Consider the following 21,615-nt stretch of genomic DNA (forward strand, 5'->3'; position numbering starts at 1 on the left):
CTCCGTCTCCATCCCAAACCCCTTCCACTTGAACCAGTTACCTGCTCACCTGATCCAAACCCCCCACCACTACTACAATCAAAATGTCCATCCACCCTCTGGAACCCACCCACCCACGATACCTTTCACTGGTGCTCTGGTAGCCCTAATGGACATCCCTGGTGTCTTGTAGCATAAGAGCGCACCCTAGGCTCTGGGCCCAGTTGATGCCATTTTTCAAAATGGCACCGCCAGGCCTTTGTCCCTATCACATGATACGAGAAAAAGCAGGTCAGCGTCATTTTAGAAAATGCCGGCAACCGGCCCAGAGGCTAGGGGCATTCAGAGCCCTACTAGACTCCAGGGATGCCCACTAGACTATCAGGGCACCACTGAAAGGTATTGGGAGGGGGTCCGGAGGGTGGAGCCAGGGGGGTTTGGACTGGGGGTGCTGTTGTCTTTGGTTCAAGGGGAGGGTTTTCAGAAGGAACAGCAGGGCATCACTGCATGTCTTACAAAACTAATTTTTATACCTTTGAGCCACTTCTACAGGCGGCAGGGGGCTGGGTGCAATCTATCCAGATCCCGGTGGTGAGGAATTTTACACAGTCGAGGTCGGGTCTTTTGTGCCAATGCCGGCCCTATAAGATGATGGCGGCCCCGGGCGAAGGGGGCCATCATCGCACGTTTTTCACATTTCCCTGTGATATTTTTTCCTGCAGTTTTTCCATGATAAAAAAAATATCACAAGAGCTGCCGTGATATTTTCTGTGGAAGGAGAAAAATACCGCAGGAATATCTCCCCCCCCCCCCCCCCCCCGCGTGGTATTTGTCCCTCCCGCAATTAAATATCGCAGCTTAGTAAATGACCCCTTTAGATTGTGAGCCTTCTGGGGATAGGGGAAATACTTACAGTACCTGAATTTAACCCACTTTGAAATGGCTGAAAAAGTGGAATATAACAAAAAAAATAATAAATAAAGTGATCCGAGGCCAGATTGTTGTGCTGACCTAGAACAATGCCACATTTGGGTTTTTTTAAAGAAATATCCCGGCGTTTCATTATGTTGGTTCAGCTAAAACATTTGTTATGCATTTTCTTATTTGATTCTTTCCTTCTTCGGTACCATCCGTAGCTTTCTTTCCCGCAGTCCACCCCCCCACCCCCACCCCAGGCCTGAGAGGAACTGCACCAGTCCAAGAACTAGAACGGCACCGTCCCCCTTCCTCTTCGAGGCAACTGGGTACGTCTATCTCAGACTTGCTCTGTTTCAGATCTAAAGTACATACAAAGAGCGGTGGCTCTGTTTATCTTTTTTTTTTTACTATTTTTCAAGAGCAAAATGTCAGTCTTGAGAAAAATAAAGAGAAAAAGCAAAATGGAGCAGCATTTAGGGCAGGTGGATTAAGTTAAGCATTATCAGAATTAGAAAGCTCGTGTGCTTTTAGCCTGGTTCTGGGGTTCTCCAAAACTAGAAGCAAATTTGAGCTATTTAAAAAAAAAAAAAAAAAAAAAAAAAGATGGGACATGCAACCTGCAAAACGTAAGCAACATACCTCTGAGATCTTGCTGAAGCATCTTCTGTTTTTGGTGATGCTCTTCAGCGTTTCGGTTGCTTTTTCCGCTTTGCACCTGCTGAGGCAGTGGCTCCAGTTGCTGATCCTCCTGTGCTTGCTGCAGCTGCAGCTGCTGCTGCTGCTCCTCCGGAACCTGCTGTGGTGGCTGTGATTGCTCCTCATGTACCTGATGTGGCCACAGTTGCTGCTCCTCGTGCAGTGTCATTTGCAACTCTTCCTGCACCTGCTGTGGTATCTGTGCGTGCTCCTCCTGAGCCTGTTGCAACGGCAACTCTTTCTGCACCTGCTGCAGCTCTTCTCGTGACAGCAGTGGTTGCTCTTCCTGTGCCTGCTGTGGTGGCTGTGCCTGCTCCTCCTGCATCCGCTGTGGCTGCAATAGCTGCACCTTGTGCAATGTTTGCTGCTCCTCCTGCAATGGCAACTCCTTCTGCATCTCCTGCGGTGGCAGCAAATTCTCCTCCTGTGACAAAAGTGGCTGCTCTTCCTGCACCTGCTGTTTTAGCTGTTCAGGCTCTTCATGCACCAGCACTTGCTGATCCTTCTCTACCTGCTGCAGTAAAGGCACCGATTGCTGCTCTTCCTGCACCTGCTGTGGTGGATGTTGATGCTCCTCCTGTGCCAATCCCTGCTTCTTTTCTGCGTGTGGTAGAAGCAGTGATTGCTCCTGTTGCACGTGCTGTGGAGGGTGTTGCGGTGCGTTCTGATGCTTTTCTTGCAGTAGCAGTGCCAGCTCCTCCTCTCTCTGCTGTGACAGCAGTTGCTGCTCCTCCTGAGGTGGATTCTGTTGCTTTTCCTGCAGAAGCAATTGCTGCTCCTCCTGAACCTGCTGTGGCGGCTGTTGATGCTCCTCCTGCACCTGCTGTAGCGGCTGTTGATGCTCCTCTTGCATGTGCTGTAGCGGCTGTTGATGCTCTTCCTGAACCTGCTGTGGCGGCTGTTGATGCTCCTCCTGCACCTGCTGTAGCGGCTGTTGATGCTCTTTCTGAACCTGCTGTGGCGGCTGTTGATGCTCCTCCTGCACCTGCTGTAGCAGCTGTTGATGCTCCTCCTGCACCTGCTGTAGCAGCTGTTGATGCTCCTCTTGCACGTGCTGTAGCGGCTGTTGCTGCTCTTCCTGTATCTGCTGTAGCGGCTGTTGAGACTTCTCCTGCACCTGCTGTAGCGGCTGTTGATGCTCCTCCTGCACCTGCTGTAGCGGCTGTTGATGCTCCTCCTGCACCTGCTGTAGCGGCTGTTGATGCTCCTCTTGCACGTGCTGTAGCGGCTGTTGATGCTCTTCCTGTATCTGCTGTAGCGGCTGTTGAGACTTCTCCTGCACCTGCTGTAGCGGCTGTTGATGCTCCTCCTGCACCTGCTGTAGTGGCTGTTGATGCTCTTCCTGTACCTGCTGTAGCGGCTGCTGATGCTCTTCCTGCAACGTCATTTGCTGCTCCTCCTGCATCTGCTCTGATGACTGTTGATGCTTTTCCTGCAGAAGCAATCGCTGTTCCTCCTGCATCTGCTGTGGCAGTTGTTGATTCTCTTCCTGCAACGTCATTTGCTGCTCCTCCTGTATCTGCTCTGATGGCTGTTGATGCTTTTCCTGCAGAAGCAGTGGCTGCTGCTCGTGCACCTGATGTTGCAGCTGTTGATGCTCTTCCTGTAGTGTCATTTGCTGATTCTCCAGAACCTGCTGTGGTGGCTGTTGATGCTCTTTCTGCAGCAGCAATTGATGCTTCTCCTGCACCTGCTGTGGCAGCTGTTGATATTCGTCCTGCAGCAGCAATCGCTGTACCTCCTGCACCTGCTGTGGCAACAGTTGCTGCTCCCCCTGCAGTGTCATTTGCTCTTCCTCCTGCATCTGCTGTGATGGTGGTTGATGCTCTTCCTGCAGTAGCAGTTGTTGCTCCTTTTGCACCTGTTGTGGCTGATGGTGCTCTTCCTGCAGAAGCTGTACCTCCTGCACCTGCTGTGGCAACAGTTGCTGCTCCCCCTGCAGTGTCATTTGCTCTTCCTCCTGCATCTGCTGTGATGGTGGTTGATGCTCTTCCTGCAGTAGCAGTTGTTGCTCCTTTTGCACCTGTTGTGGCTGATGGTGCTCTTCCTGCAGTAGCTGAACCTCCTGCACCTGCTGTGGCAACAGTTGCTGCTCCCCCTGCAGTGTCATTTGCTCTTCCTCCTGCATCTGCTGTGATGGTGGTTGATGCTCTTCCTGCAGTAGCAGTTGTTGCTCCTTTTGCACCTGTTGTGGCTGATGGTGCTCTTCCTGCAGTAGCTGTACCTCCTGCACCTGCTGTGGCAACAGTTGCTGCTCCCACTGCAATGTCATTTGCTCTTCCTCCTGCATCTGCTGTGGTGGCTGTTGATGCTCTTCTTGCAATGCCATTTGTTGCTTTTTTTGCACCTGCCATATTGGCTGTTGATGCTCTTCCTGCAGCGGCAATCGTTGAACCTCCTGTAACTGCTGAGATGACAGTTGTTGCTCCCCCTGCAGTGTCATTTGCTCTTGTTCCTGCATCTGCTGTGGCAATTGTTGATACTGTTCTTGCAGTAGCAATCGCTGCACCTCTTGCACTTTCTGCTCCCCCTGCAGTGTCATTTGCTCTTCCTCCTGCATCGTCTGTGATGGTGGTTGATGCTCTTCCTGCAGCAGCAGTTGTTGCTCCTTTTGCAACTGTTGTGGCTGATGATGCTCTTCCTGCAGTAGCTGCTCCTCCTGCACCTGCTGTGGCAACAGTTGCTGCTCCCACTGCAGTGTTATTTGCTCTTCCTCCTGCATCTGCTGTGATGGCTGATGATGCTCTTCCTGAAGTAGCAGTTGGTGCTCGTTTTGCACCTGTTGTGACTGATGATGCTCTTCCTGCAATAGCTGCTCCTCCTGCACCTGTTGCGACAGCTGTTGATGCTCTTCTTGCAATAGCAATCGCTGAACCTTCTGCACCTGCTGTGGTGACAGTTGCTGCTCCCCCCGCAGTGTTATTTGCTCTTCCTCCTGCATCTGCTGTGATGGTGGTTGATGCTCTTCCTGCAGTAGCAATCGTTGCTCCTTTTGCACCTGTTGTGGCTGATGATGCTCTTCCTGCAATAGCTGCTCCTCCTCCAACTGTTGTGGCAGCTGTTTATGCTCTTCCTGCAGTAGTAATCGCTGAAACTCCTGCACCTGTTGCATTGTCATTTGCTTTTCCTCCTGCATCTGCTGTGATAGCTGTTGATGCTCTTTCTGCAGAAGCAGTTGTTGCTCCTCCTGCACCTGCAGCATTATTTGCTCTTCCCCCTGCATCTGTTGTGATGGCTGTTGATGCTCTTTCTGCAGAAGCAGTTGTTGCTCCTCCTGCACCTGCAGCATTATTTGCTCTTCCCCCTGCATCTGTTGTGATGGCTGTTGATGCTCTTTCTGCAGTAGCAGCTGTTGCTCCTCTTGCACCTGCTGAGGCAGCTGTGACTGCTCCTCCTGCCCCTGCTGTGCTGGCTGTTGATGCTCATCCTGAAATGACACTAATCGTTGCTCCTCCTGTGGCAGTTGTTGATGCTCTTTCTGGAGGGACAGTGGCTGCTCCTGCTGACTTGGCTGTGGCAGCTGTTGATGCTCTTCCTGCTGTGGCAGCAGTGACTGTTCCCTCTGCAGTGTTATTTGCTTCTCCTCCTGCACTTGCTGTGGTGGCTGTAGATGCTCTTCCTGAAGTAGCAATGGTTGCCCCTCCTGCACAGGCGGCAGCAGCACCAGTTGCTGGCCCTCCTGCACCTGCTGTGACGACTGATAATGTGCCTCTTGCAACAGTCGTTGCTGCTCCTCCTGCTGTTGTGGCTGTTGATGCTCTTCTTGTGGTGGCTGCTCCTCCTGCACCTGCTGTGGCAGCTGTTGAGGAAGCAGTGGCAGGTTTTGCTCCTCATGCACCTGCTTTGTCAGCAGTTCCTGCTTTTCCTGCATCTGCTGTGGCATCAGTAGTTGCTTCTCTTGTAGTGTCATTTGCTGCACCTTTTGTGGCAACCATTGATGCTCTTCCTGCGCCTGCTGCAGTAACCACTTTTCCCCCTGTTTTGGGTCTTGGCTTGGTTTCTGCAGCTGTTGTGACAAGCATTGTTGAAGCTTTACATCCTGATGTTTTGGAAAGGTTCTCTTTCTTTTGTTATGTCTCTGCTGCTGTGGTTCCTGCGGCTCCTTTTGTTTCTGCTGCTGTTTCAGCTGCACCCAGTGCTTTTTCTGCTGCACCTGCTGCAGCAGCAGCTTCCGCTCCTGCCATGGCTTGTGCTGTTCTTTCTGCTTCAGGACCTGTTTTAGAGGAATCTTGCCTTTTCTGTTCCATCTCTGCTGCTGCTTCCGTTTCTGCCAATTAAATATTTGCTTCTCCTCATGTACCTGCTGTTGAAGTAGCAACTGTTTCTGCTGCAGTTTCTGCTTCTCCAGCTGTGGCTTCTGCCATAGCAGCTGCAGTTCTTTCTGTGGTGGCAGCTGTGGATCCTGCTGCTTTTGAAGTTGCTGCTTCTCCAGTTGTTCCTCTAGTTGTGGCAGCTGCAGGTCTTGAACTTGTTTCTTTTCCAACTTTTGCACATGCTGTTCCAGTTGCTGCTTCTCCAGCTGTTTCTGCTGCTGTGGCAGCTGCAGCTCTTGCTGCTGTTCCAATTGCTGCTTCTCCAGCTGTTTCTGCTGTGGCAGCTGCAGCTCTTGCTGCTGTTCCAGTTGCTGCTTCTCCAGCTGTTTCTGCTGCTGCGGCAGCTGAAGCTCTTGCTGCTGTTCCAGTTGCTGCTTCTCCAGCTGTTTCTGCTGCTGCGGCAGCTGCAGCTCTTGCTGCTGTTCCAGTTGCTGCTTCTCCAACTGTTTCTGCTGCTGCGGCAGCTGCAGCTCTTGCTGCTGCGGCAGCTGCAGCTCTTGCTGCTGTTCCAATTGCTGCTTCTCCAACTGTTGCCCTTTTAGTTGTAGCAGTTGCAGGGCTTTTTTGTATTGCTGCTTCAGCAGCTGTTTTGCTTTTTGGTACTGCTGTTTCAGAATCTGCTGGGCTCTCCGATACTGATGAGCCAGTTGCTGCTCCTCCTGCTGGATTATTTGATTTCTAATTTTTCTGCTTGGTTTCTGTTGCATCTTATTTTTGTGGGTGTTTCTTTTTTTATGTCTCTCCTTTTGCAACCATTTTGTCTGCTGATCTCTCTCCTTCCATGCCTTGCCTTGCTCCTGCTGGTTCTCCTGCTGCTGTTCTAGTTGAGTTTGTAGTTGATTCTTCTGTGGCTGCTCCTGCTCAAATCCCACCCACTGTGGCTTCTTCTGTGGATCCGCCAGCTGCTCCTCCTGCAGCCCTGCCAGCTGCTCCCGCTTCTCCTGCAGCCCCTCCAGCTGCAGCTGCTCCCGCTCCTCCTGGGGCCATGCCAGTTGCATCTGCTCCAGCATCTTCTGAGGCCCCAGCTGCTCATGCTCCTGCTGCAGCCCCACCAGCTGTGGCTGCTCCTGCTGTGGCCCCATCTGCAGCTGCTCCTGCTCCTTCTGTGGCCCTGCCAGCTGCGGCTGCTCCTGCTCCTTCTGCGGCCCCGCCAACTGCGGCTGCTCCTGCTGCGGCTGCTCCTGCTGCGGCCCCGCCAGCTGCGGCTGCTCCTGTTCCTTCTGCGGCCTCGCCAGCTGCGGCTGCTCCTGTTCCTTCTGCGGCCCCGCCAGCTGCGGCTGCTGCTGCTGCTGCGGCCCCGCCAGCTGCTGCTGCTCCTGCTCCAGCCCTGCCAGCTGCAGCTGCTCCTGCTCCAGCTCCTGTATCTCCCTGGAAACCTTTAGATTTCTGAATTCTTTGAACAGCGTTCCAAACCTTTCATTCTCGCCACCTTTCCTCCTCTTTCTATGAGTATATGGCAGGGCAGGCATCATACAGCGAGTAAAAACCTGCAAAGAAAACCAAACGAATTAGAGCGTGACTTGATTAATAACCCGGGTTTCCATTTTCCTGGCCTGTGCACATCAAAGCTGCAGAGACCCAGCAGCAGGGCACATGCCGGATCTATCTGAACCAATAAAAGCGATCAACATGCAGTACACTTTTCCCCATTTTTTGAGACCTACAGCTTCCCCCTCTCTGAGCTTCCAGCTCAACTGGAACTATTGGGGTTACCCAGGATACCCCCCCCCCCCCCCCCAATTGTTATTTTCTGTCTCTTCTTCCCTCTACAACCCATTCACAGGCAGCAGCAGTCCCTGATAAGAGACCATTCTCCCTTCAGCCTACGGTACACATATGCCCCAAAATACATCCACAAGCATTGCTTGATGCCTGGTGCGTGATGACTGGATGCCCTCGCCAATACCAGTCTGCAACACAATAAACAAAATACACTTCAATCAATTCTTTTCACTGATAGTCTAAGGCAGGGATGGCCAACTCTGGTCCTTGAGAGCCACAAACAGGCCAGGTTTTCAGGATATTCACAATGAATATGCATGATACATGAGACAGATTTACATATAACACAGGCAGTGCATACAAATCATGCCTGCTGGAACACTATGCCACCTGATCTGTGGCAGGAATCATGCCCAAAAAAATTTAAGCAAAAACTTAAAACATGGTTATTCTTAAAAGCATTCACATAAAGTATCAAACATCCCCCCCAGCATTTCCCCCTATGCTTTTTGCCTGAGTCTAAGCTTTATAAATATGTATTATCTCTCTATGCTACCTAAATTCCCCTCCTGCTACCCTACTACCCTATTTCACTATTACCCTATACCCTACTACCCTCACCCTATTACCCTATTACCCTTATATAAATTTTGCATTATTTGTACTATATGTATATATTTCATGCATCAACCTTTTGTAATGTATGCATCAACATATTGTAATTATTTTACTACTACTGCTGTTTCCCCATAGCCTACCCATTCCCTGTTTTACTATGCCATATACCTTCTTTCAGTTGCTCTAGTAGCATTGTTATATTTTTTCTAATGGTCCTTCTTTAGTTGAACGTTAATTGTAAAGCACTGTTGCTGAAACTTTGTTGTATGTGAACCGTCATGATGTTACTAAACGAATGGCGGTATATAAAGAACCTCAAATAAATAAATAAATAAATAAAAATAAATATCGCATGCATATTCACTGTGGATATGGGGAAGTGATGGGAATTGTAATGCTAAATTGATTGGATGGATGGCCATGCAGTCTTTTTCTACCATTTCTACCTGGTCTGTTTGTGGTTCTCGAGGACAGGAGTTGGCCACCCCTGATTGAAGGGAATTCTGCTGTGCTAGGCAAAACAGGTCTCTTTTTATAATTTTTTTTTTTTTAATTAATCTTATGAATTAAACAAAACAACCCCTCCTCTCCAACTCCAAATTATCTGATGACAACTCTTCACTTGAAAGTTGAAGAGGAACACAACCAGAATAACCCTGAAGATACCACTGAACATCATTGTAACTATGGACTTCAGAATGTATGAAATCTCCCACTGTACAAAAATGTACTGAGGTCTGGGGAGTATTACGTCCTCTCCACTCTGAGTACAGAGCTGGCATGGGCTGACACAGCTCTGTGCTAAACAGAAAGCAGAGTTGCTTACCTGTAACAGGTATTCTCCTAGGATAGCAGGATGTTAGTCCTCACATGTGGGTGACATCATCTGATGGAGCCTGGCACGGAAATCTTTTGTCAAAGTTTCTAGAACTTTGACTGGCACGCTGAGCACGTCCAGCATGCCACTATCCGCGCGTCCTCGTGTGTCCCTCTTCAGGTAAAGCAGAGTTGCTTACCTGTAACAGGTGTTCTCCCAGGACAGCAGGATGTTAGTCCTCACATGTGGGTGACATCATCCGATGGAGCCCGGCACGGAAAACTTTTGTCAAAGTTTCTAGAACTTTGTCAACGTTTCTAGAACTTTGACTGGCACACTGAGCATGCCCAGCATGCCACTAACCCTGTAGCCACCAGGGGTCCCCCTTCAGTCTCATTTGTAGCAAAAGTACGAGCAAAAAATAAAATAAGAAAACGTTATCGAACCCAACTCTTTGGGGTGGTGGGCGGGTTTCGTGAGGACTAACATCCTGCTGTCCTGGGAGAACACCTGTTACAGATAAGCAACTCTGCATTCTCACAGGACAAGCAGGATGGTAGTCCTCACATATTGGTGAATAGCAAGCTACAGGCTGAGTCATACATATGAGACCAAGCAGCACCCAACATGTGCAACAGGCACAACAACTGGGGTGCTGTTGGCAAGGATGAGGCAGCCTGAAATTCACAGAGGGTCGAGGTAGGAAGAGTTGGGTTCCTACACTGGGAACAAATTTCTTAGGATAGACTGGCCAAAGACGGAATCCTGTCGCCAGCCTTGTCCAAGCAGTAATGTGCTGCAAAGGTGTGGAGAGAGCTCCATGGCGCAGCCCTGCAGATGTCGGCAATCAGTACTGAACGGTAGTGTGCTACCGATGTTGCCATTGCTCTGAGTGTGCCTTCACTCGTCCCTGTAGTGGAAGGCCAGCTTGCTGGTAGCAGAATGTAATGCAGTCTGCTAACCAGTTTGACAGTGTTTGCTTGCCCACCACATTCCCAAGTTTGTTGTTATAAAAAAATACAAAGAGTTGGGTGGACTTCCTGTGGGCTGTAGTGTGGTCTAATTAAAACGCAAGAGCACCCTTACAGTCCAAGGTGTGCAGAGCTCGCTCACTTGGGTAAGCATGAGACCGTGGAAAGAAAGTGGGCAAGTCTATGGACTGATTTAAATGGAAACCAGTTACCACCTTAGGAAGGAATTTAGGGTGAGTGCGAAGAACCACCCGGTCATGGAGGAACCTTGTGTAGGGTGAGTAGGTCACAAGGGCCTGTAACTCACTTACCCTGCGAGCAGACGTGATGGATACTAGGAAAAGAACTTTCCATGTAAGGTATCTGAGTTCGCAGGAGTGCAAAGGCTCAAAAGGAGTGTGCATGAGAGTGCAAGTACCACATCGAGATCCCATGCCACAACCAATGGCCGTAGAGGAGGTTTAAGTTGTAATAAGCCTCTCATGAAGCGACTCACTAGGGGTTGAGCCATTATTGGGGCATCCCCAGTTCCTTGATGGTAAGCAGAGATGGCACTAAGGTGCACGTGGATAGATGACATCTGGAGGCTAGATTCCGAGAGGTGCCAGAGATAATCTAACAGACTCTATGTGGGGCAAGAAAAGGGATCCAAGCCCTTCTGTGTGCACCACAAGGTAAATCTCTTCCATTTAGAGCAGTAGGATTTCCGCGTAGAAGGCTTCCGTGAAGCTACTAAGACTCGAGATACGTCACTTGAAAGGTTGAGTGGTTGTAGTATCAGCCTTTCAACATCCAGGCCGTCAGAGAGAGGGCCTGGAGGTTCGGGTGGCGTAACTTGCCATGATTCTGTGTTATGAGGTTGGGCGACCTGCCCAGGCGAATGGGTTCCTGGACAGAGAGGTTGCGAAGTATGGGAAACCAGATTTGGCGCAGCCAGTACGGGGCTATGAGAATCATTAAGCCCTGGTCCTGTTGTAGCTTCACAAGAGTCTTGCTTATTAGCGAAATCGGAGGATACGCATAAAGCAGGTTTTGTTCTAGGGACGGGTGAGGCATCCCTGGCCGGTGCTTGCTGGTCCCTGTGCAGAGAGCAGAAGTGTTCCACTTTGTGGTTCTGACTGGACGCCAAGAGGTCGATGGTCAGATGACCCCACCGGTGGAAGATTCTGCTCGTAACCGAGGGATCTAGAGACTATTCTTGGGGCTGGAAACGTCAACTGAGGCGGTCTGCCAGTGCATTCTGAGTGCTCGCTAGATAGTTGGCTCGCAGAAGAATGGAATGCGAGAGGGCCCAGGCCCAAATCTGCGCTGCCACCTGGCAGAGCAGATAAGAGCCTGTGCCCCCCCTGTTTGTTCAGGTACCACATTGCAATTTGGTTGTCTGTTTGAATCAGGACAGCTTTGTTGGATGCATAAAGGGCGTACCACATCGCTCGAAGCTCCAGAAAGTTGATTTGATGGATCGCTTTGGCTACTGTCCAAGTTCCTGGAGTTTGAAGGCCTTGGACGAGGGCTCCCCAACCTAGGTTGGAGGCGTCCGTAGTTAAGGTCATCTGAGGAGTCGGTGCTGGAAAGGAAGACCCACTTGAAAGTTGGCCAGGTCTGTTCTGGTGCTGATCTTGCCTTCTGAGCAGAAAGCTGGTTTGGGGGATTCCTGGGCTAATGCCTATATGTGGAAATGCATCAAGATAATGGAATCAGCTAACTCTGAAACTCCTAACAGCAAGGACTCAAACTGCACAGAAGTGGGGATCTGTAGGCACGGTCACACTGGCTTGGCAATTTTGTTGGGCACTGCAGTGCAAGAGACCTGGGTTTGCCAGGCTTCAGGAAATGGCTTGCTTGAGCCTGGCCTGCTGATGTCAGTAGAGGAAAGAGGTGACTGATACCAGCTGTGTGGGAACCTCTGGCTAGGTGCATGCCAAGGAGACACTGATAGAATCAATCTTGGAGAAGAATTGACTAGTGGCTATGCTAGTGGGACACAGCGCCATCAGCGTAATCACTAGACTGAACCTCTCTAATAGCCTGGTAACATAGTAATCACGGCAGAACAAGACCAAATGGTCCATCCAGTGTGGCCAGCAAGCTTATGATAACTGCTTGCACTTCAGTTGCTTGGATATTGTTTTTGACATAAAGAGCTACTCCTTCCCCTTTCCTGTTCTCTCTGACCTTCCTTAAGTTATAGCCAGGGATGACCGTATCCCAATCATAGGGCTCAGTGAACCAGGCTTCTGTAACAGCAACAATGTCCAAGTCCACCTCCATTGGGGCTTGCAGGTCTGGGATTTTATTGCTCAAACTACGAGCATTTGTGGTCATAGCTTTCCAACTTTTCTCCCTTGAGTTCTTGTTCTTCTTAGTCACCAATTCTACATTTCTGAGCTGTTTGATTTTGTTTTCTCCTCCCACTTCCTGTATTGCTTGCGGTGATATGCCAATTTCACTGGCCACCTCCGCCCTCTAGTGTAACTGCCTGATAATGTACGATCTGAATTTCTCGCTTAGCATCCTCTTCCTGCTAAGGACAAATGTAGACCATCCTTACTATATAATCTTATATTGCTTCATACACACCCCCAGCCTCCAAAGTATTCAAAACCACTTTCTTTACACAGGTTTTGAGCCAGGAATTGAAGTTATCTATATAGCAGAGCCTTTTCTTCTTTCCATGAAAATGCAATGGTCTTTGCCATGTCTAATCTTCTCTAGATTTTGGAACTCTTTCCGTGCTTCAAAGATACCATTTCAAGCAAGGTCATTGGTTCTCAGATGAATGATAACATTGATATCAGAGAAGTTTAGGGGTGTCTGGCTACACTGGGTGACTACATCCATTTCAGACAACACTTCATTTTTTATTGCTGGAGCTTCTTTGTTATCCAATGCAACAAATGTATTACGTAAAGGTAACAGGGGGTGATTCTTCATCACAAGCCTTATTCTACCAGAGCCCACTACAATCCATTTATTCATGGGTTTCTGAATCTTAGATGTCTGAGTTCTCTGTGGTAGTTGGGGTGGGTATTGAGAATGCGGCACAATTGGGGAAACATCCTCGAGGCTGTTTTTCTGTCTGAGTCTCTATTGTCCTTCCCGAGTTGCTAGCGTCTGAGTCACCAGTCCCTCCCAGCCTGGCTGACTAGTTGAGCCTGCCCCCTTGTGATATCATTGAGCGGCGCCAGGTATACATGGAGGTCGAGGACACTGGAGGACCCACGCACCTTTTCGTGCACCAGAGCGCACAAAAGGAGGTTGGCCCCTTTGTGCTTTGTTGGTTTTAATTATTGACTTGTTTTACTTAAGGCCAGTTTTTCTATTCCAATAATTATGGATATGAACCATTACACTGGTACTGCAATTTCAATTATCGATGCTTAATCTGAGATGTAAACCGACGTGATATGTTTTTACATGAATGGCGGTATATAAAAATAAATAAATAAATAATAAAAATATATATGATTTTCAAGTGTGACCTAATAATAGGGTTCTGATTCCAGTTCCTCAGGGGCTGTCAAAAAATTGTGCAAACTTCTATGCCTTTTCCTATGTTGTTAATTAATATTCAGGCTACCCGGAAAAAGATCCCTATAGTGGTGGATTATTTAGTTGAGTGTAAACCTGATTTGTTTTGTATAATAGAGTCTTGGTTAAATGATACAGACTGATTTAAGACAATTAGAACTTCTTGATTATTAGATTTTCTCTCAACAGAGACCATCTAGGAGAGGGGGTGGGATTGTTGATATTAGTTAAAAAAAAAAATCTTTCTCCTGTAGAAAGACTGGATCAATTAGAAGATTGGATCAATTAGACGTTTTGGTTGATCTAATAGAGATTGGGGAATATCCTTGTTTATGCACCCCTACTTTGTTAAATTCATCTCCTTCCCTACTTTCAGAATTGTTATTAACTTTGGATATAAAAAAGAAAGAATCGTTGGTTATCAGAGATTTTAAACTGCACATGGATGTTTTGCCTTGGTCAGAAAGCTGTGAATTTGTGTCTAACACTATGAACTCATAAGAACATAAGAAATTGCCATGCTGGGTCAGACCAAGGGTCCATCAAGCCCAGCATCCTGTTTCCAACAGAGGCCAAACCAAGCCACAAGAACCTGGCAATTACCCAAACACCAAGAAGATCCCATGCTACTGATAGGGAATAGCCACTGCTATTAATTGTAAGTCAACTTGATTAACAGCAGTTAATGGACATCTCCTCCAAGAACTTATCCAAACCTTTTTTAAACCCAGCTACACTAACTGCACACTAACCATATCCTCTGGCAACAAATTCCAGAGCTTAACTATGCATTGTGAGAAAAATAATTTTCTCCGATTAGTCTTAAATGTGCTGCTTGCTAACTTCTATTATCTGAAAGTGTAAATAACCGATTCATATCTACTCGTTCAAGACCTCTCATGATCTTAAAGACACCTCTCATGATCTTAAAGACCTCTATCATATCCCCCCTCCGCCATCTCTTCTCCAAGCTGAACAGCCCTAACCTCTTCAGTCTTTCCTCATAGGGGAGCTGTTCCATTCTCTTTATCATTTTGGTCGCCATTCTCTGTACCTTCTCCATCGCAACTATATCTATTTTGAGATGCGGCCACCAGGACCGTACACATTATTCAAGGTGCGGTCTCACCATGAAGCGATACAGAGGCATTATGACATTTTCCATTTTATTCACCATTCCCTTCCTAATAATTCCTAACATTCTGTTTGGTTTTTTGACTGCTGCAGCACACTGAGCCGACTATTTCAAAGTATTATCCACTATGATGCCTAGATCTTTTTCCTGTATGGTAGTTCCTAATATGGAACCTAACATCGTGTAACTACAGTAAGGGTTATTTTTCCCTATATGCAACACCTTGTACTTGTCCACATTAAACTTCATCTGCCATTTTTTTGCCCAATTTTCCAGTCTCACAAGGTCCTCCTGCAATTTATCACAATCTGCTTGTGATAAACTACGCTGAATAATTTTCTATCATCTGCAAATTTGATTACCTTACTCATCGTATTCCTTTCCAGATCATTTATAAATATATTGAAAAGCACTGGTCCAAGTATAGATCCCTGAGGCACTCCACTGTTTTCCCTTTTTCATTGAGAAAACCGACCATTTAATCTTACTCTCTGTTTCCTGTCTTTTAACCAGTTTGTAATCCACAGAAGGACATCACCTCCTAGCTCATGACTTTTTAGTTTTCTTAGAAAACGGGGTGGTTACAATTGGTCAACGAAAGAACTTACAAACTTGGTCATTTTTAGATTTATTTTTTATAGAAACGCAATCATTGTGGTTTAGTAATCTTTAGTGTTTTTATTCTCAAGTCCCATGGTTGGATCATTTTTTTAATTACATTAGATGGGATTAGACAAATTTCATCCTTTTAAGCACTGCCATTGGCAAAGATCTCTAAAAAGCGTCCTTTCTTTGAAGTTACAGATTTAAAAGAGGCATAGACTGCAGAGTTAGTAAATAGTGAGGTGAGCTCTACCAAAGAAGCTGTGACTAAGTGGGAGGTCAGTTTGAAGAAGGCCTTAGATTCTACTGTGCCAGAAAGTGTTTGTGTTAATCAAGGACATAGGGCTCCTTGGTTTAACAAAGAATTAGTGGTTGAAAAGCAATATCTAAGGAGTTTGGAACGTACATGGCAAAAAACCCCTAATGATAATAACAGGGATAAATACTTGGTTGAATTGGAGCTTTATAGACAGAAAGCTGACTCAATAAAACGTTTGTGTTTTTTCCATTCAAATACAAGTAGCTGCTAATCGCTCCAAATTATTTCACACTTTGAAGCTTATGGTATCTAATCGGGTGTGTTTACAGGAAGTAAACAAATTAATGCTAGAAGTTGAGCAAATAGGCCAGTTTTTTCATGATAAAAGTTGAGAATCTCTTGAAGCAGTTCTCCATAACACAGAGTTTAAACAGTGTACTTGTTGACCCTGATGCTCCAGTTTCGTGAGGGACTTTCTAGGTCTCTAGAAAAGAGATCTTGGATATTATTGTTAATTTGAAAGTCAAATATTGTCCTATCTCTGAATGTTCTAATGTTTCATTAAATCTTTTGAGAGACAATTTGGCAGATTTTCTTACAGTTTTTATTAATCCTTCTCCCAATCACAGACTCTCTTCAAAATACTTGGTCCCACTGGAATAGTTGCCTGCAATCAATCAACGGCCTTCTCACCAGCCTAAACCTGATCCTCAATACCAATAAGACGGAGATCCTCATCATATCGCCGGATGAAAACAACGTCCTCCTCAACTCCCCAAGCTCCTCACAATTCGCAAAAACAGCTATCAATCACTCACCTTCCGTCAGAGATTTAGGGGCTCTGCTTGACAACCAATTTAATCTTAAAATATTTATCCAAAATACCACTAAAGAATGCTGCTTCAAATTGCAAGTTCTTAAAAAATTGAAACCTCTCCTTCACTTCCGAGACTTCCGCCTAGTGCTGCAATCCATCATCCTCTCTAAAATCGACTATTGCAACTCCCTCCTTCTCTGTCTCCCTGCAATCACCATCAAACCACTCCAGATGGTTCAGAACGCCGCCGACAGGATACTCACCAACTCAAACAAAAGAGATCACATCACTCCCATCCTGCAATCACTTCACTGGTTACCCATCAAATTTAGGATATCTTTCAAAGTTCTCATGATGATCCACAAGGACATCCATAACATCTTCCCTCTCAAGCTAAACAGCCAATTTCGTCCACACACTTCAGACAGACCTGTCAGAAAAGCATACAAAGGCTCACTATATGCACCCCCCCCCCTGCTAAAACCTCCTTAAGAAAGCGAGCGCTATCAACAGCAGGTCCCACTCTATGGAATACGCTTCCACCGGATCTCCGTCAAGAACTCTGCCCTCAGACTTTCAAGAAAAAACTTAAAACTTGGCTTTTCAGTCAAGCTTTTTCTGGAGACTTAATTACTCACCGATACCGCTTCACAGCCAAAGACTAGGGCTCGCGGACAAGAGCACCCTGGACTCTCAACCTCAGTCCTCCCAGGTCTCATCTGGGATCCTTTTTCCTTCATTATGTCCTTCGTTCTCTCCCCTCCTATTTCTCCTACCCCCCCTTGCCCGGCCTCTTCCCATTCAGTTTCTCCAATTTTTTCATCTTTGACCCACTGACCTAAGCATTAACTTACCTATCCAAGTAACCTGTAATTTGCAATCAGATTTTTATCCTTATATATAGTAACAGGGAATTGGTACTCTCATCACTTTCTTATTTGGTATCCAATTGCTGTTCCCCCAACCAGCGCTTCAATGGAGGGAGTCCTCTGCCTTTACTCTCCAGCCCCCCTAGTTTCCCCGTCTTTACGGGATTGTACCCCCATTTCATTTGTTATATGTTATTTATATGCTATTTTATTCTGTATTGAAGCTTTTCTTTTACTCCATGGGTTATAAATGTTCCTTGTTTTCTAATGTTTCAAATGTTCCTTGTATCGCTCCTACGCGACGGTTCTGTTGTACTGTAAACCGGTGTGATCTGTATACTATACAGGAATGTCGGTATATAAGAATGTAAAATAAATAAATAAATATATTTAATAAAAAGCAGAGACTGTTTCCAGCAATGGAGGATTTGTAATGAAAAAGATGTGACAGGATTTACTTTTTAATATATAGACCTTGCCTTTGAGTTATGTCTGTAGAGGAGCTTGAGAAGATAATTGAGTAATTGAATGTTTTATTACTATTTGTGTTTTATGATTATGAACATTGTATTGTAAACCGCCAAGAAATGGTGATTGGTGGTCTAGAAATTGTTTAAATAAATAAAGTGGGTGTCATAGTCACATGTCTTGTTCTACCAGTGCAGACTGTAAACCATTTATTTCTGGGTTTCTGAATCCTCTGTGGGAGCTGGGATAGATATTCTTGATGTTGCAAGATAAGGGAGGATCTTTGAAAAATGAACAATTCCTCTTTTAAATGAGTCACCTGCTTTTTCATCTCAAACAGCTGAAGGCTAACTGGACAAATCTTAAGTCTCCAAATGGTAGGCTTGCGACATAAGCACTACAAATGTTACACTGAATAAAAGACATTCTGCTAATAGTGACTAATATACAAATTGTTAGATTGGTACTTACAGTTGTGCTCATAAGCAGAATTTGTAAGATGTGTAGCATTTTAAGAAAACATGAGTGATCAGACAAAACATGTCTGTTATTTTTAATGTGTTTCAAATTAAACTATTTTAAGTATCACAGAATAGCACAATCATTAAACCACAGCAATAAAGGAAATAATAAAATGGTCCTGTTTAAAAGTTTACATACGCTTAGTTCTTAATATTGTGTATTGCCCCTTTTTGCATTAATGACGGCTTGCAGTCTTTTGGGATATTTGTGAATGAGGCCCTTTATTTTCTCATGTGTTAAAGCTGTCCATTCCTCTTGGCAAAAAACCTCCAGATCCTGTAAATTCTTTGGATGTCTAGCATGAACTGCATGTTTGAATTCTTCCCAAAGTGGCTCAATGATGCTGAGGTCAGGAGACTGTGATGGCCACTCCAGAGCCTTCACTTTCATCTGCTGCAGTTGCTAAATGGTCAATTTGGTCTTATGTTTCAGATCATTGTCATGTTGGAAAGTCCAAGTGTACCCCATGTGCAGCTTTCTGCCTGATGAATGCAAACTCTCCTCCGATATTTTTGATAAGATGCTGCATTCATCCTGCCATCAATTTTAACTAAATTCCCTGTGCTGCTATAGCTCACACATCCCCAAAACAGCAGAGATCCACCTCCATGCTTCTTGGTAGGGATGGTGTTAACTCCTATCCAAACATAGCGTTTATGGTTGTGACCATTAAGTTCAATTTTGGTCTCATCACTCTAAATTATTTTGTTCCATACGTTTTGAGGATTCTCTAGGTGGTATTTGTTTGGCATACTTAAGCGGGCTGTTCTATGGTGTTGGTGCAGCAATGTCTTTTTTCTGACAACTTTACCATGCAGCCCATTTTTGTTGAAGTATCGCCTTACTATGCATGCTGAAACAACAACACTACTTTGTTTCAGAGAAGCTTGTATATTAGCAGAAGTTGCTTGCGAGTTTTTCTTTGTATCCCAACAAATGTTCCTGGCAGTTGTGTCTGAAATCTTTCTTGGTCTGGCTTGGTATTAACCAAACTCATAATTTTCCACTTCTTGATCAGAGTTTGAACAGTACTGATTGGCATTTTCAATCTTTGGATATCTTTTTATATTCTTTTCCTGATTTATAAAGTTGAACAACTTCTGCTCACAAATCCTTTGACAGTTCTTTTGCTTTTCCCATGCTTCAGTAATCATCAAAGTCTCGAGTGCTAAGAAACTAATTGACTATTTATACACAGACAATAATTACAATCAAACAAGGCACAGATGTGGATACCTACCCTTCATTGTCATCTCAACCTGTGTGTGTCAACATACACTCAAGTTATCAGCCTAAACATTCAAGGGTATGCAAACTTTTGAACAGGATAATTTTATTATTTCCTTTATTGCTATGCTTTGTTGAGTGATTGTGCTATTCTGTGATGCATAAAATAGTTTAATTTGAAACACATTAAAAATAACAGATGTGTTTTGTCTGATCACTCATGTTTTCTTAAAATGATACACATCTTACAAATTCTGCCAGGGATAAGAAAACTTATGAGCACAATTGGTAGATCTACTATTCACTTATCCTTAATCCTTGGAAGAACTATTTAAGAAGACAACACCGTAGGACTGGGTGGGGGTGGGATAGGGTGGGAGGGAGCAAACAACTTTTGTAGATATCAGCCCCATTTTTAAATTAACAAACACAGTAACTTAGAAACATATAGAAACATAGAAATGACGGCAGAAGAAGACCAAACGGCCCATCCAGTCTGCCCAGCAAGTTTCACACACTTTTTTCTCATACTTATCTGTTTCTCTTAGCTCTTTGGTTCTATTTCCCTTCCACCCCCACCATTAATGTAGAGAGCAGTGATGGAGCTGCATCCAAGTGAAATATCAAGCTTGATTAGTTAGGGGTAGTAGGGGAAGTAACCGCCGCAATAAGCAAGCTACACCCATGCTTATTTGTTTTACCCAGACTATGTTATTCAGCCCTTATTGGTTGTTTTTCTTCTCCCCTGCTGTTGAAGCAGGGAGCTATGCTGGATATGCGTGTAGTATCAGTTTTTCTTCTCCCCTGCCGTTGAAGCAGAGAGCTATGCTGGATATGCATTGAAAGTGAAGTATCAGGCTTATTTGGTTTGGGGTAGTAACCGCCATAACAAGCCAGCTACTCCCCGCTTTGTGAGTGCGAATCCTTTTTTCTTCTCCCCTGCCGTTGAAGCAGGAAGCTATGCTGGATATGCATGAAGTATCAGTTTTTCTTCTCCCCTGCCGTTGAAGCAGAGCGCTATGCTGGATATGCGTGAAGTATCAGTTTTTCTTCTCAACTGCCGCTGAAGCAGAGAGCTATGCTGGATATGCGTGAAGTATCAGTTTTTCTTCTCCCCTGCCGTTGAAGCAGGGAGCTATGCTGGATATGCGTGAAGTATCAGTTTTTCTTCTCCCCTGCCGTTGAAGCAGAGAGCTATGCTGGATATGCATTGAAAGTGAAGTATCAGGCTTATTTGGTTTGGGGTAGTAACCGCCGTAACAAGCCAGCTACTCCCCGCTTTGTGAGTGCGAATCCTTTTTTCCACATTTCCTCTTGCTGTTGTAGCTTAGAGCGATGTTGGAGTCACAGTAACCATGTGTATGTTTATTGAATAAGGGTATTATCTCCAGGCAGTAGCCGTCATTCTGGCGAGCCACCCACTCTTTATTGACGGCCTCTTGATTTTATGGATCCACAGTGTTTATCCCATGCCCGTTTGAAGTCCTTCACAGTTCTGGCCTTCACCACTTCCTTCGGAAGGGCATTCCAGGCATCCACCACCCTCTCCGTGAAGAAATACTTCCTGACATTGGTTCTGAATCTTCCTCCCTGGAGCTTCAAATCGTGACCCTGGTTCTGCTGATTTTTTTCCTACGGAAAAGGTTTGTCGTTGTCTTTGGATCATTAAAACCTTTCAAGTATCTGAAAGTCTGTATCATATCACCTCTGCTCTTCCTTTCCTCCAGGGTGTACATATTTAGATTCGTCAATCTCTCCTCATAAGTCATTTGATGAAGACCTTCCACCTTTTTGGTCGCCCTTCTCTGGACCCGCCTCCATCTTGTCTCTGTCTCTTCGGAGATACGCTCTCCAAACTGAACACAATACTCCAGGTGAGGTCTCACCAAGGACCTGTACAAGGGGATAATCACTTCCCTTTTCTTACTCGATATTCCTCTCTCTATGCAGCCCAGCATTCTTCTGGCTTTAGCTATCGCCTTGTCACATTGTTTCGCCGACTTCAGATCATTACACACCATCACCCCAAGGTCTCTCTCCTGCTCCGTGCACATCAGCCTTTCTCCCCCCATCGAATACAGTTCATTCGGATTTCCACTCCCCATATGCATGACTCTGCACTTCTTGGCATTGAATGTCAGCTGCCATAT

At 45.8% G+C, this 21,615-nt stretch overlaps 1 protein-coding gene across 6 annotated transcripts in view; it reads right to left on the reverse strand.

Moving 5' to 3' along the window:
- The window catches only part of LOC115083952 (trichohyalin-like), a 242,508-nt gene that overhangs the window by 29,724 nt on the left and 191,169 nt on the right, over positions 1-21,615 (reverse strand). For 2 of the 6 annotated variants that reach the window (XM_029588115.1, XM_029588114.1), the window contains exon 6: positions 1,537-7,393. In XM_029588115.1, coding sequence (XP_029443975.1) covers positions 1,537-7,393 — 5,857 coding nt within the window. The remainder of the gene's footprint in view (positions 1-1,536; positions 7,394-21,615) is intronic. The other 4 variants (XM_029588117.1, XM_029588118.1, XM_029588119.1 and 1 more) reach the window with 4 other exon arrangements.

Source organism: Rhinatrema bivittatum, chromosome 2, assembly GCF_901001135.1.
Source record: "Rhinatrema bivittatum chromosome 2, aRhiBiv1.1, whole genome shotgun sequence".
Classification (NCBI taxonomy): Eukaryota; Metazoa; Chordata; class Amphibia; order Gymnophiona; family Rhinatrematidae; genus Rhinatrema; species Rhinatrema bivittatum.